The 16,635-nt window shown below is 42.9% G+C and overlaps 1 protein-coding gene across 1 annotated transcript; it reads left to right on the forward strand.

Moving 5' to 3' along the window:
* Positions 1 to 1,903: 1,903 nt before the first annotated feature.
* Positions 1,904 to 16,172, forward strand: LOC149284781 (heme-binding protein 2-like). The gene is made up of 4 exons (XM_089496210.1): positions 1,904 to 1,978; positions 10,684 to 10,822; positions 13,594 to 13,774; positions 15,995 to 16,172. Exons 1-4 carry the CDS (start codon positions 1,904 to 1,906, stop codon positions 16,170 to 16,172), a joined length of 573 nt encoding a protein of 190 aa, XP_089352336.1.
* The last annotated feature ends 463 nt before the right edge of the window (positions 16,173 to 16,635 follow it).

Here is a 16,635-nt window from a genome sequence, read left to right on the forward strand (position 1 = left end):
AATAAAAGGGTGGTGGCGGTGCACATGTAAATATCATATACATATCTAACACACACACTTACAAACTCATGCTAACACACACTCCTATATATACACGCTCATGTAATACATATTGATTCTACTACACACACACTCACACATACAAACTCATACTTACACACTGACTCTAACACACATACTCACGTCCCACCTAACGCCCTTCCCCTCTTTCTAACTCCTTCCCCTCCCATAACCCCTTTACATGTGCGAGAACTTGCACTTAAACTGCAGGGTCACATAACATTACATTATGTAACTATGCTGAGTTCCCGCCAAGTGGCGCTGTCCAAGTCAGACCTGACCGTTTTTAAGAATTTTGAAGCAGCCCAGGGGCAATTGCTGAGAAAGTGAAAAAATATTGAGCTGCTTTAGGAACAGTCTTTCATGACTATTATAATTTCTCTGCAATTTAGTTTACTGTTATACAGTAGACAGAGAACACAACTGTGAGCTCTAGTGCTTAAAATCAGTTCATTAGCTAAACCCACCTAACAATGTTTACAAAACAAAAGCAATATATGTATCAGAATTCCACTTTATGCATATGCACATCAGGAATTTTTACAATATTGTATTCTATATGGTAAAAGCTGAGTTACCCTTTATAAAGGAACTTAAGCCATTTTTTTCATACTTTTACAAAGCTCTCAATTGTTCCCTCTTTTTGCTGTCATGACAAAAGGAAAGAATCACATTACCTGGTAAATTGCCAGTGAATGAAACATTGGTATGTTGTTTCAAATCTCATACTTAGAAGTGTTACATTCTGCAGAACAGGTGGAACAGCACCTTCACATAAAAAAACCCCAAAACCCAAACATTTGCTTACTGCATTCGTCTGACAGATAAGATGAAGATAAAACCTTTTTTAAAGTTTGGTTGTTTAAAATAAAAATAATCTTGCTAGGAAATAGTTTTATGATAGTTGTTAATGTTTGACCTTGCTACTGGTTTTAAAAGTAGTGCAGAAATGCACATATTCCATGTCTGAGCAATGACGGTGAAGTGGCCCAATTGGTATTTGGGAGAGCGGATTAGGGCTGGCGAGCGGATTAGGGCTGGCAGGCCAACAGTCCTGATTTTTTGGGTACTGTCCTGACGAATTGCCGGCTTTTTCAGGCAGTAGGGGTTATGGGCTGATCAACGATTATGTAAAATAGATGAAGGATGCAGCCTGGGGTTTGGGGCATTGTCATGTGAACCATTTTCCAGCAAATAAATTTAGTTTTGCTTATAAGGCAAATATGCAGCGAGGAGAATAAAATTGTCATACATCTGAAAATTCTGAACACGCTTCCTACATTTTACAGTCCTGTAAATTAAATAAACGTATGAAATTATGTTTAGAGCTTCAAATATTGATGCATATAAATTGACCTCTCCTTATTTGTATAAATTGGGAAAGGTATCAATATGCTTGTTTTTCTGGATCCGTTGTTTTTCTGGATCCAAGTTGCTGAGTCTTGATGACTGGTTCTGGCAGCCTTTGTAAGCATGTATGAGGAAAAGGGAAATCACTTCAGGACAGGAAGTGAATTAATGCTGACACTGATGTCAGCTTAGATGAGGGCAGCTTTCAAAGAATATGGCACTGCAGCTTTTACGCTGAGCAAAAAAAATTCAATAAAAAAAGTCTTGAAGGTAATAATTGCTAAATTACAAACGTGACAGTTGGAAATCCATGGAATAAATAATTTTTCATTTTATTAAGAGAAGATAGCAAACTATGTGAACAATTGAATATAGCAACATATTTAGGCAAACAAACATTAAAAGAGACAGGCTTCATTCATTATAAACTTTTAAATATGCACACATATATATTTACTCATACCAGTTTTTTTTTTATTCCATAGCTTCTAAAATGTTGAAAACGGTGAAACAAGCTTTATTCTCATCTGGACTTCAGAATCCAAAATATACTGCAGTCGAGAATGAGGTAGGACATGTTTTTTTCTCCTCATTTGTTATTGTTCTAAAACACATAAAAATACCTGCAGAATCAGATTAAGAGGAAGATGCTTGAACCTTTTGCATGGGACAGTGTTTCATGTACTAACTGGACATTTCTGTAGCCACGTACAGAACCTTAAAGGTGAGATTTCACCTAGTGTACTACCACCTCTATGTACTGCATCATATTAGTCCGATATCCTACAACCACTTTCTATCCAGGCAGTACGCAGGGAACAAAGCCCCTCTGAAAGCTTTCAACAAAAAATTGTATCTTATTTTAAAACAGGAATATGTTGTATTTAACATGTATAAAATCGTACTAAATAATAGACTTGGGCACCAGGGGGCTCTTCGTGTTCGTCTTCGTGCTCGTCTTCGGGGGGGAAAAAACCTTCGTATTCCGCGAATATTCGCCCGTTCCTGTCTTCTCTTCGGGCGAATATTCGCGGACATTCTTCGTGCTCGTTTAATCTTCGTTTCCTTCCCGGTTGCCTTGCAGGGGTTAATACGGGGTTAACAACACATCGGAGCAGCAGCAGCTGCCGTGAAGGAACGTGTGTGCAACTCTATTGGTCGTTTCGGCAGGGGGCTGGTCTGGCATCAACTAGTGAATTGCAGAACGCACTTCATTCGTTGATGGCAGGCCAGCCCCCTGCCGAAACGACCAATAGAGTTGCACACACGTACTGAGGTGTACTGTACACAAAATGACCTAGAGACAAATGCTCCAAGGAACTTGGCCTCCGTTTATCATACACAATCACACATCCATAGATGTTTAATAAAAGAATAGGGATTATTTTACATTTTTAAATTGATTTTGGACCACTTGTAATACATGCCTAACATTTGCTACCTATTTACAATGGCATACTTTGCAACAACCCAACTTTTACTGGACAGGACTGGAAAAAAGCAGGACTGTCCACCAAAATCTTGGGTGTGTTGGCAGGTATGCGGATGGAAAAATGTTGGACAAGAACTAAAAAATAGCTTAGGGTTAATGTACGGTTATGTTTAAGATTAGTAGCAGTGCACTGCTTTGGTTAAAGATGTATTATGTCTAAATAATAATTTAATTTTAATGGGTTTTAAAAAAAAATTAGGGGTTTATTTAAATGTATTTTAAAGTTAGATTTATTATTTAGTACTTTATTATATTTATTTAATGTTTATACTAGTGCTACCTACCGAGCTATAACTACCAACGTGTATTTGCATACCTAGTTTAGCTAAATTAGATGGGACAGGACTGGAAAAAAGCAGGACTGTCCCTGAAAAAGTTGGGTCTGTTGGCAGGTATGTGGATGGAAAAATGTTATAGTATGAAGTGTGAGTTATAGCGTTAATGCTAGTGAGTGTAGAAATGAAGGCCAGGACAAATAACAAGAGGAATGGTCCTTGTGATTTTTGCATTGTACGTGTATGTGTTATGTGTGTTATGTGTGTTGTCACTTGTCACTGTGTTATATGTGTTATGTGTGTTACGTGTTATGTCACTGTGTTATTTGTGTTATTGTGTGTGTTATGTTTGGTTGGTTGTGTATCAGAAGGAAAATAATGAAATGGAAATGGAAAAGGAAATGGGAAAGGCGAATGAGTGGGCAATTGGCGACCCACTCACCTGTTTCACCCCAGAGCAAAGCATCCAAACACTGTCAGTCCTAGACGTTTGGCAGCGGACTTCCAGAGCTCAGACACAAGGCCCTAGCGTAAGCTGGCCACTCCGGCGGAGGTAGCAGGCGTTGCCACACCGCAAACAGACGCAGCCAGGGGGGAGAAACTGCCCTTACCATTAGGGACATTTGAGGCATGACACTAGCCAGGAAGCGAACTGGCATCGAAGAGACGCTGGCACCACCACCAGCAGCAGCAGCAGAATTGGGAAAGGCGAATGAGTGGGCAATTGGCGACCCACTCACCTGTTTCACCCCAGGGCAAAGCACCCAAACACTGTCAGTCCTAGACGTTTGGCAGCGGACTTCCAGAGCTCAGACACAAGGCCCTAGCGTAAGCTGGCCACTCCGGCGGAGGTAGCAGGCGTTGCCACACCGCAAACAGACGCAGCCAGAGGGGAGAAACTGCCCTTACCACTAGGGACATTTTGGGCATGACTCTAGCCAGGAAGCGAACTGGCAGAGAAGAGATGCTGGCACCACCACCACCAGCAGCAGCATTGAAAAATGGGAAAGGCGAATGAGTGGGCAATTGGCGACCCACTCACCTGTTTCACCCCAGGGCAAAGCACCCAAACACTGTCAGTCCTAGACGTTTGGCAGCGGACTTCCAGAGCTCAGACACAAGGCCCTAGCGTAAGCTGGCCACTCCGGCGGAGGTAGCAGGCGTTGCCACACCGCAGACAGAGGCAGCCAGGGGGGAGAAACTGCCCTTACCATTAGGGACATTTGAGGCATGACACTAGCCAGGAAGCGAACTGGCATCGAAGAGACGCTGGCACCACCACCAGCAGCAGCAGCAGCAGCAGAATTGGGAAAGGCGAATGAGTGGGCAATTGGCGACCCACTCACCTGTTTCACCCCAGGGCAAAGCACCCAAACACTGTCAGTCCAAGACGTTTGGCAGCAGACTTCCAGAGCTCAGACACTAGGCCCTAGCGTAAGCTGGCTACATTGGCGGAGGTAGCAGGCGTTGCCACACCGCAGCAAGTGCAACCAGGGGGGGAGAAACTACCCTTTCCATTAGGGACATTTAAGGCATGATACTAGCCAGAAAGCGAACTGGCAGAGAAGAGACGCTGGCACCAGCAGCAGCAGCAGCAGCAGCATTGGAAAAGGCGAATGAGTGGGCAATTGACGACCCGCTCACCTGTTTCACCCCAGGGCAAAGCATCCAAAGACTGTCAGTCCTTGGCGTTTGGGAGCAGACTTCCAGAACTCAGACACTAGGCCCTAGCGTAAATTGGCTACACCGGCGGAGGTAGCAGGCATTGCCACACCGCAGCAAGTGCAACCAGGGGGAGAAACTACCCTCTCCATTAGGGACATTTGAGGCATGATTTCAGCCAGGAAGCGAACTGGCAAAAGATGCTGGCACCACCACCAGCAGCACCGTTGGAAAAGGAAAAAGGTGAATGAGTGGGCAATTGACGACCCGCTCACCTGTTTCACCCCAGGGCAAAGCATGAAAGTCTGTCAGTCCATGGCGTTTGGGAGCAGACTTCCAGAACTCAGACACTAGGCCCTAGCGTAAATTGGCTACACCGGCGGAGGTAGCAGACGTTGCCACACCGCAAACACGTGCAACCAGGGGGAGAAACTACCTTAATCATTACAGATAAAAAAAATTAACTTTCCAAGCTAAGAGCTGGGTAACCCAACTTGGGCAGATTGAATTTAAGGAAGGCAATCTGCTCCATCAGATGAGGTGCCATGCGTGAGCGCTGTGGACTCAGTATGTTTCCAGTCATAGAAAACACGCGCTCACTTTGAACAGTGGTTGGCGGACATGATAGTAGCTGCTGCGCAACCCATGAGAGTGCAGGCCACACACTCTTCTTTTCATCCCAGTAGCTAAGAGGATCAACATTAGGCGCAGAAGGAACTTCACAGAGGTAAAGTTTGACCATTTCAGCAGCACTACTCTCCTTTCTGCTGCTAGCTCTGTCAGATGGTCCAACTATACTCCCAAGTGCCTCTTCCCAAAACGCAGCTGCTCCACTCAGCTGTGTTGTGCTGCTTGTGGCACTGCTGCTGATGCTGCTGCTAGGAGTAGCAGACCACATCATCTCTTCCTCCTCCTGCACCTCTCCCTCCTCGGACAGCATTCCCATTTTACGCTGCCAGTCACGCACCTTGTTGACCAATTGCTCCCGGTAGCTACTGAGAACATTAAATTTCAAAGCTAGCTTTCCCTTAATTCTTGGATCGCAAAGGCACGCTAGCATCATTTCGGGACTCTCTTCCATTCGTTTGCGAAGGTGTACTTTTAGCAGATCCTTCAGCTTCCTGACTATGGCTGCTATGTCAGGATGTAGAGTGCCACCTTGAACAGCCTCACGGTTTCCAAGGAACACATCCATCTTGCTGCCTAGATGGGAGAACACTGGGATTACCTGGGCCAGACTGGCAGTGTTTGAGCTTAAATTTTCTGTGGCATCCCTGAATGGTTTAAGGACTGCCACTAGCTGGGCGATCACTGTCCAATCCTCCCTATTCAATGGAGAGGTAATCCCAATATTGTGCTCTGAGGCAAGATTATGGATTGCCCTCTGCTGCTCCAAAATCCTCTCGAGCATGTCTAACGTGGAGTTCCTGACATCCTGACGTAGGCAGTGTACGGGAAGACCTGACCTCTCTTGCTCTTCCCTCAAAAGTTGGCTAGCCTTAACTCTATGGTGAAAGTGCCCAGCGATCTTTCTGCAGCGGGACAGAACTACTGCTGCCACATTAGTTCCTTCTGACATTGCTGCCTTCACTACAAGATGGATGATGTGGGCTGCACAGCGCACACCAACAATATGACCATCTCGCAGCGCTTTCACCATATTGGCACCTCCGTCAGTTACCACAAAACCAACTTCAACATTGGTGCCCGCCTCTGCTCCCACCCAAAGGCTAAACATTTTCCTCATCGCATGCAGAATGTTTTGGGAAGTGTGCTTTTCATCCATCACTTCTGCATGGAGAAGGAAAGATCGGTAGCCTGCTGCAGCAGCTTCCTTAGACACACCGGGCTGCCACCAGTGTGCTGTCAAAGAAAGAAAGGCATGCTGGCCGCTAGGTGCACTCCACAAATCTGTAGTGAAATGAACAGACTGACCAGCAGCCTTGGAAAGCTCCTCTTTCACTGCTGCAACACAGGACCGATACAATGAGGGGACAATGTTCCTGCTGAAATTGGAACGTGACGGAACTGTATATTGTGGAGCCACAGCCGCCATCAATTGTTTGAAAGGCTCCCCTTCGATCATAGAGAAGGATGCCCCTCCAACAGCAATGAACTGACCAATCAGTCGCGTTACTTTATTGGCCTGCTGTTTGGGCATTGACCTTTTGGATTGGAATGCCACAAATTGTTCCAGGGTGGGCTGGACATGCAGTGCTCCAACCTGCCTTGGTCTCTGGCTGCCAGCACTAGTTGCTGCTGCTGCTGCTGCTGCTGCTATTGGCTCAGAAGAAGAAGCTGTTGGGGTTTTTCCACGGCCACCAGCTATGCTGCCTGCACTAAGTTCTCCCTCTGCATCTTTCCCCAATAGCACAGCGTTGTGTTGAGTGCTGAGGTGATGCTTCATGCTAGCACTGGTAAAATGGCCAGACACTTTCCCTCTGCTTATTAGCTTCCCACAATGTTTGTACTTTCCATAGCGCCCTTCTTCAACATTTTCAAAGTGCTCCCAAATTGGGGCGCGCATAGCCTTGGAGTGTGCCTTGGGTGCTGCTCCTACTGCTCGGGGTGGATGAACAGAGGCAGAACTAGTGGTGGTGGGACTGGTGGTAACAGTACTGGCCATAGTGGGACTGCTAATTGCTTTAGATTTGCTAGGTTTTGCTGCTGCTGCTGGTGGTGGTGGTGGTGGTGATGATCGTAGCGGAGAAGGTGGAGGCTCAGGGGAAAATTGTGCACTAGTAATTTGGACACTGCTCCCTGAGGAATCTGATTCCTGACCACTCATCTCCTCTACTTCCTCTGGCTCATAGTCTAGCTCTTCATTAGCCAGATCGAATGGAATTCCTGCTAGGCTGGAGCTAAGACTGATATCGTCATGAGACTCGTGACTAGTAGTAGTGCGAGCAGGAAGAATAGACTCTGCACTTGGCCTCTCAGTCTCAGGCTCCTCTGCTACCTCGCTAGGTGGAGTTCCACTATGTGTAGCCCTCTCTCTAACTGTCTTTACAAAAATTTTGTAAGGACTTGGTGGCTTGCTAGAGGTACTAGGAGGACATGGCGTGGCGGTACCAGTGGGAACAGTAGGCGTAGCACTAGTGGTGGTAGAGGCGGTAGAGGTGGGGGTGGTGGTGGTGGTGGTTTTCCCTACAAAGGAATGAGATCGCTTTGGTTTGGGACCCCTCTGAGTCTTGCTGCTAATTTGGCTCTGCTTGGTACCTTGCATGCTGCTGGTGGATGGGGAAGATGCTGCTTGGGGCAAAAGGCACTTCTTTTTAGTCACTGGGCTGGTACTACTTGTGCTACCCTTTAACTTTGAACGTGCTTCTGGTGCTTTAGGCTTTCCGTAAAAAACCATAGAGCTTGTGGGCCTAGCCGCACTACTACTGCCTGCTTTTGGTGCCTTTCCTTTACTTGATGATCCTTCAAGCAATGCTTCCCCAAATGATAAGCGAGAGCTTGGCCTACTTGGCCGACTAGACTGACGCAAAGGCTGCATCTTAGAACTGGTGGTGGTGCTGGTGGTGGTGCTGGTGGTGGCGGTGGTAGATGGAGCTTGTCCCTCCTTAGTCCCAAAAGGAGGATCCATTTCAAATTTTGTGTTGTGTGTGTAGTGTAGTGTAGTGTTTAAAAAACTATAAAAAAAATAAAAAAAAATAAAAATAAAAAAAAAGGAAAAACGAATTAAAGACAAAAAATTAGAGGAAGTTCTCTTCAGTGCTACTGCTTAAAAAGTAAAACTATGCACTACTGCACTGTGCTGTGTGCAATCTGCCAAAGTGCTAAAGTTATTTAAATTATTAACTCAAGATTAACTATTTAATAACTAGCAGTATTTTATTTTTAATTTGAATTTACACGGGCCTAAGAGCTTAGCCTACTACTATGCTAGCCTAAAGCTATATTTCCTTACTATAAGTCTACCTCTAGGCAGACGCTCTCAAACCCACTAAGCTAAAGTGAGGTTAAATCAGATTCAGTATATGATTTATTAATTAATATTAAGTTATATAATATTAATAGATTAGAAATAATTTACTTATATATTATGTATTATAGATAGAAGAATATAGATTATGAATTAGAATTTAGAATTAGAATTACTTATATTATAGATTATGAATTAGAATTTATATTGTTATATATTATTTATAATATATTATAGATTAAGATTAAAAAAGATTAGAATTATTTTAGTACTACAGCTAGTAGCTTGAAGCTTTGCTTAGTACAGCTCGTCACAGTCAATTTTTCTTGAAAAGAATTAGAAATAAAATAAAATGTCACAGCAAAACAGTTAGCTTCACTGCTGGCTGCACTCACTAGCCCAACAAGTTCACTTCACTGATGGACTGAGGTGAGCAAAACACTAAGGGTACTTTTAATAAAATTGAAATAAAATGTAAAATAAATGAGAAAATCTTTGCAAAACAGTTAACGTCACTGCTTGCTGATCAAAAAAAAACACAGCACTTATGTGGCTGCACTCACTAGCCCAACAAGTTCACTTCACTGATGGACTGAGGTGAGCAAAACAAATGAAATAAAATGAAAGATTAATTAAGAAAAATTGACTTGGTCTCTTGCTGTTGCTAAAACAAAGCACAAACTATAGAGCTGCAGCACCAGTACTAATAAGATTAGCTGAACTATACGCTAGTAGTAATTATTTAATATTATTACTTTTATTTATAGCTAATTTAATTAACTATTAAGACAAGAAAGAATTATAGAATTATTGATATTACTGATTTTAGATTAGACACTAGTAGATGTCTTGAATGTCTACAGTACACTCTACACTAGTATACTATTACTAACTATAACTGACAAATATATATATAATTTTATAATGAATTCAATTATTAATTATATTAATTAATATTACTGATTTTAAATTAGACACTAGTAGATGAATGTCTACAGTACACTCTACACTAGTATACTATAGAATATATATATATATATGACTGACAAATATATATATATATAATAATGAACTATTAAATTATAGATTCTATTAAATTATTATTTATAAATTCTATTTAATTTATTTAAGCAGGACAGGCAATAGGCACTAGTGCCAGCCCAGGGCAAGGGCACCCCAGTGCCACTGAGGCACTGGGTGCACTGTCAACTCAACAGCACTTACACTACAGTTGATGACAAATTAAATAAAAAAAATTAAATTAATCAAATTATTATTATTAATTATATTAAGTAGCACTGAAGTGAGGATGAAGTACACTGTGAGAAATGGCAGGCTAAGGCTTACCAGTCTCACACAGAACAGAACAATCTCTCTCTGTAACGCTCGGATGCAGCACAGCAGTGTTGCCAAAGCAGTCACAGCGAAAAATGAATGGATCTCTCAGGCAAGCTCTGGTCTTATAAAGGCGCCTTCAGAATTCAAAAAACAGCAGCACAGGCATTGGACGAGACCCTTAGCGTGACGTCACAAGAGTGAGCTGATTGGACAGACGAGATCAGCTCACTCCTGTTTGAAATTTTGGCGGCTGCGCGGCAAAAACGAAGACGATCACGAAGAATCTTCGATTCTTCGTGGTTGTGAGTCTTCGTCTTCTCCTACGTTTTGCCGGCACTGTATTCTCTTCGGCGTGTCTTCGGAACGAACAAAAAAACGGCCTCTTCGTGCTCGTTTTCATGTTCGCCCGAAGACGAATGCGCAAGTCTACTAAATAATAACCTTGACCAGCCTGTGCTGGTCCATGTATTAACATCCCCTCAATAAAGCTCCTCAATATACTCCTATTTAGTATTGTTGTAGGATCATTTTACATATGTGAATATTATTGTCATAAGGGGAATATTCTTGTTGTTCAGGGTTCAGAATATGAGACTCGCAATTATGAATCTGCCAAATGGATGAGCACTTCCTTGGAATCCGTCAAAGACTGGGACTCTGCTGTTGGTACTGGTTTTATGCGTCTCTTTAACTACATCCAAGGAAACAATGAAAAGAGTAAGTAGTTGTACTACTTTCTTAATATAACTCACAAAAAACATATGCTGAACACATTATAGATTAAATACAAAATTTACGAAAAGATATAGGCAGTGCTACATTATGAGCAATTTAAGCAGTTAGAGTATCTACTGATTGAGCTGGAGATTGTTGAAAACCCTTTGCAAGTGTAAAGCTGCAAGTACCAAGTGATTAAAGAGGATAAGCTGAGGTGGACTGGTAGATGAAGGTGACCTTTTTATTTATTTAGCAAAACAGGTCGTGATCATAGAGGCAGACTTAGTGTCTTTATGTGAACACCAGTGCCCATGCTAATGGGCACTGGTGTATATGATCCATTTGGTAAAATGTCACAAAGTCTGTTAATTCTTCATCCAGCACCCATCAGAATTTTGTTTTTAATGTGTTACAACTTAACTACAGTTTCTATTTTTTTAATAGTCGCCTAATTATACAAAAATAAACAAGTCTACATTTTTTATTTATTGTTTCATATTGTCTATCCAAGATAAATATAATAGAATTACTTTAGAAACCACCCTGCAACACTATTAAGTCATTAATAACAAGTATTAGAGGTAGTAGAGGTCTGACTATAAGACTATGATCCAGATCCCCCGCAGCGCTGCAGGGGACCTGAATCCTCCTCTCTGGCAACCTCCGCTGCTGCCAGCACTTCCACTGGGGCATCTATAACGTAGCACCGGCGTGACATGACCTTCCGGTGCTCAGTCATAGAAGCCCCGGCGGAAGTGCCTGGCAGAGGCGGAGGTTGTCTAAGCGCATCGTATAGACTTCCACTGGCTGCCCCCACTAGACACCATGGAGCACGGGGGACAAGTCTGGGGATGCATTGGTAAGTCTGGGGGGTGGCAAATAAGGGGGTATAAGGCATATATGGGTGGCAGATAGGGGTAATAAGGGATATGTGGGTGGCAGAGTGGCATATAAGGGGTATAAGGCATATCTGAGGGGCAGAGTGGCATATAGGGGAGATATAAGGCTTATCTGGGAGGCAGAGGGGCAAGCCTGAGGACAGATGTGCATAACTGGGGGGCAGGTTGACAAATAAAAGGAAATAAAAACAAAAAATGCATTTTTTTCAATCATAGTTTTTATTAAATATAATAAAAAAGTTTACATGTGAATTAATATTTACTAGTAAAATGTTTTTCCTATAGGGTAGTCTTATATTCACTCCTTTTCTTTTTTCCCTAAATTAATATTCAAATTTTGGGGGGGTCATCTTATAATGAGGGTTGTCTTATAATCGAGCAAATATGGTAACTATATGTATGTGTACCCCTGTAAAGTGCTTTGAGTCCCACTGGGAGAAAGTGCTATATAAATACCTGTTGTTGCTGTGGAACATCCCTTAGAATTCAAATGCATCCTTTTGACTTTAATATTAGGATGTTAATTTGCATTTTGTCAACTATCTAACTGTGGAATATGTTGTCTGCAAATACAACATAATAATATATAATACTATGTGAAAATAAAATAGACATTTTTGTAAATATTGTATTATATCTTTTCATGTGACAACACTGAAGAAATGACATTCTACTACAATGTAAAGTAGTGAGTGTACAGCTTGTATAACAGTATAAATTAGCTGCCCCCTCAAAATAACTCAACACACAGCCATTAATGTCTAAACCTTGGCAACAAAAGTGAGTATACCCAATTAGCCATTTCCCCTCACTGGTGTCATGGGACTCGTTAATGTTACAAGGTCTCAGGTCGACCAAAGAAGTTGAGTGCACATGTTCAGCGTTATATCCAGAGGTTGTCTTTGGCAAATAGATGCATGAGTGCTGCAAGCATTGCTGCAGAGGTTAAAGGGGTGGGGGGGGGTTCAGCCTGTCAGTGCTCAGACCATATGCTGCATACTGCATCAAATTGGTCTGCACGGCTGTCGTCCCAGAAGGAAGCCTCTTCTAAAGTTGATGCACAAGAAAGCCTGCAAACAGTTTTCTGAAGACAAGCAGACTAAGGACATGGATTACTGCTACCGTGTCCTGTCTGATGAGACCAAGATAAACTTATTTGGTTCAGATGGTGTCAAGCATGTGTGGCGGCAACCAGGTGAGAAGTACAAAGACAAGTGTGTCTTGCCTACAGTCAAGCATGGTGGTGGGAGTGTCATGGTCTGGGCCTGCATGAGTGCTGCCGGCACTGGGGAGCTACAGTTCATTGAGGGAAACATGAATGCCAACATGTAGTGTGACATACTGAAGCAGAACATGATTCCCTTCCTTCGGAGACTGGGACGCAGGGCAGTATTCCAACATGACGACCACTGCCTTGCTAAAGAAGCTGAGGGTAAAGGTGATGGACTGGCCTATTGAGCATCTGTGGGGCATCCTCAAATGGAAGATGGGGAGCGCAAGGTCTGTGATTTTGTCATGGAGGAGTTGAAGAGGACTCCAGTGGCAACCTGTGAAGCTTTGGTGAACTCCATGCCCAAGAGGGTTAAGGCTGTACTGGAAAGTAATGTTGGCCACACAAAATATTGACACTTTGGGCCCAATTTGGACATTTCCACTTAGGTGTGTACTCACTTTTGTTGGCAAGGTTTAGAAATTAATGGCTGTGTGTTGAGTTATATTTGAGGGGACAGCAAATTTACACTGTTACTGTATACAAGCTCTGCACTCACTACTTTACAATGTAGTCATTTCTTCAGTGTTGTCACATGAAAAGATATAATAAAATAGTTCACTTAAATGCATCAGACCTTTTAAACCCTATTTTTTGTGCAGAAATGAAGGTTGACATGACTGCGCCAGTGACAACTTTCATTCAGCCTGGAGCAGGACCTGCCTGTGAATCCACTATTACCGTGTCATTTTATATCCCTCCTGAACATCAGGATGATCCACCTAAACCAGCAGATACTGATGTCTTTATCGAAGAAAGAGTAGAATTAACTGTTTATGTCAGGTATGTACATAACAGCTGAACAAAATAAATTTTTTGTTGTTTGTTGATCGACAGGGCAGGAATGATATTAATTGTAGTGCACAGCAGCTGGGGCAACAGGTGTTGTCTATTACTGTAATTTGTGGTGTTTGTCATGTTCAAAGAAGCATGATGGGTGCATGATCAGTGGGAAATGCAGAATTGACACTGCCTTGATTGGTGCACAGGAAATAGTATAATAAATAGAAACTAACTTGGACCAAAAACGATATGGACAAACTTTTCATTCTTTTGTTCATCCATTTGTTTTCGGACACCAAATTTAGTTTTCTGTCCTTTCAGGAGACTATCTGTCACACTCTCATCCACTCTCTCTCACGCTCTCATTCTGTCTCGGTTGATGTCTCCCTACCTTCTATAAGACCTTTCCATGGTCCCTGTCTCCTTTTCTGCAGCTCTGAATTTTGTCTTGTCATTTTTACTGTTCCTCCAATCTGGGGGTGAGTGTGTGTGGAGGTTCTGCCCTTTTGCGGAAGTGCTTCAAAAGGCCTGGAGCTGAAGAAGAGCCCCTTCTTCGGTTGGCGGAGAAGGTAGGGAGACATTGAGAGATAGCATGCGGGAGTGTGAAAAAGCATGAGTAAGAGTGAGTGAGAAAGAAAAGCTCTCTGCTTAGTTTTCTCTTATTTCGTCGCTCCTCTTGGTTTCCGACATTTGTACAAGTTGGCAAGTTTGGCTAAAATTAAAATTTATACGAATCATAATGCACAAGCCTAGTAGAAACACAGAATTTGATGTTGGATAAGAACAATCTAGTCTGCAGTTCCAGTTAAACTGAATATAAATTTAGTATATTATGAAAGTAAACCATGGCGTATGTATGTTTGTATGTATGATTTGTCATTTCCTATGATAAAATTCTTAAACATAACTGTACATGAATTAGACATTTCTGTTATATTTAGTTACAAAAGTGTTTAGCAGAGTGTTTGGATCAGTACATTGCAAACTACTCTGCAGTTGTACATGCTGTACCACATCTACAGCTTGCTCCTGTTCCACTGCATGGGGAATTGCAGTTTATATGCTTAGTGGTTAGAAGTCCTATGAAATATGGATGCAATTTAGAATTTTAGGATTATCTTAATCACAGCTGATATAATTATATGATTTGCTGGTTTGTATACCTGTCAAACTGGTGTTGGACTGTAATGCCTGGTGGAATACGAGCCTCTTCTTAGTCATAATCTTGGCCCTTGATATGATTCTTCTTCCACCAGCTGAGACTGGGATTGGACATGGTCCTGGTTTCGGAGAAACACCAGCAGTCTCATCCACTTCTCCTGGTCTTAATATCCAAATTATTATTTTCTGTAGTAAAACTCATAGAAACTGATTCCATTTTATCAGTGGCGGAACTACCGGGGTTGCGACTGCGACCGGGCCCTGGAGTTCTGCCAGTCAGGGGGGCCCAAGGGGTGCCGAGCAGTCGTTTTCAGCAGCCGCTCGGCACCCTTCTGTCTCTTCTGCTCCCTGCCACTGCCGCCGCCGCCTGCCTCAGCGATGCCCCGGCTGCAGTGGTGGGAGCATGAGGCATCTGTCTCGGGTGCCAGCGCTTCACGCTGAGCGCCGGCATATGATGTCATATGCCGGCGCTCAGCAGTGAGGCCGTGCAGTGGTGGGAGCATGAGGTATCTGTCTCGGGTGCCAGCGCTTCACGCTGAGCGCCGGCATATGATGTCATATGCCGGCGCTCAGCAGTGAGGCCGAGCGCCCCGCGGCAGAGCAGCGAGACAGAGGCATCGGTAAGTGACCTACAAAGGGGGGTAAGGAGAGGGTAGATAGTAAGAAGGGGGGTTAGGGAGAGGGTAGATAATGAGAAGGGGGGTTAGGGAGAGGGTAGATAGTGAGGAGGGGGGGTAGGAAGAGGGTAGATAGTGAAAATGGGGGCATAGGGAGAGGGTAGATAGTGAGAAGGGGGGTAGGGAGAGGGTAGATAGTGAGAATGGGGGGTAGGGAGAGGTCGATAGTGAGAATGGGGGGTAGGGAGAGGGTAAATAGTGTGAGAGGGGGTAGATAGTGAGAGGGGGTGGGGAGAGGGGGTAGATAGTGAGAATGGGGAGAGGGTAGATAGTGAGAAGGGAGGGAGAGGGGGCCCTGAGGCTTCTAGTTACGCCCCTGCATTTTATAGTGTATTTTTCATGTTGACGTCTCACCCTGATGGATTTCAATATTTCTTTAAAGGTCTTTTGGTGGGTTTACAAATGCAGCAAAGAACCAAGAACAACTTTTGCAGCTGTCAGAAAGTCTGAAACGTGATGGAAAGTCTTTTGATGAAACTACATACTACACAGCAGGATACGACAGTCCTTTTAAGCTATTTAATCGACACAATGAGGTGTGGTTGATAGCAAAACCCTGAAAATCAAAACACATAGAAGAAAGGAAAAATTAAAAACATTGTTACTAAAAAAGGCGACTTTTGTCATAAATATTTTATAACTTGCCAATGCGCTGAGAAACCTCTATAAAATAATTATAGTTCAACAGAACATTATGCGTAACCTGTTAGCCTTTTTTGTTTGTCTATCAAAAGTTAAAAAATAAAATACTTTTTGAGTTTCAAATATGTTAAAAAAAAATGTTCCCCCTTTAGGCAGATTACTACAAACTAAACCTGTACACTATCATTATGGTATGCTATCCTAAATTTACATAAAATAGTGAAATAAATTACTCATCTGTGAGTCGAGCTGGATTGAGACTTTTAATTTGACCAAATTTACTACAATACAGTGTTCTAGTGTGGCTGGCCAATCCCTAACGGTGGCACTTTTACGTTGTTTGAGCAAGGCCCTCCTTACCTCTTGATTCTCAAATTAAAA

This window comes from Sceloporus occidentalis, unplaced genomic scaffold (genome assembly GCF_023333645.1).
Source record: "Sceloporus occidentalis isolate IW3139 unplaced genomic scaffold, rSceOcc1.0.p SCAF_88, whole genome shotgun sequence".
NCBI classification, from domain to species: domain Eukaryota; kingdom Metazoa; phylum Chordata; class Lepidosauria; order Squamata; family Phrynosomatidae; genus Sceloporus; species Sceloporus occidentalis.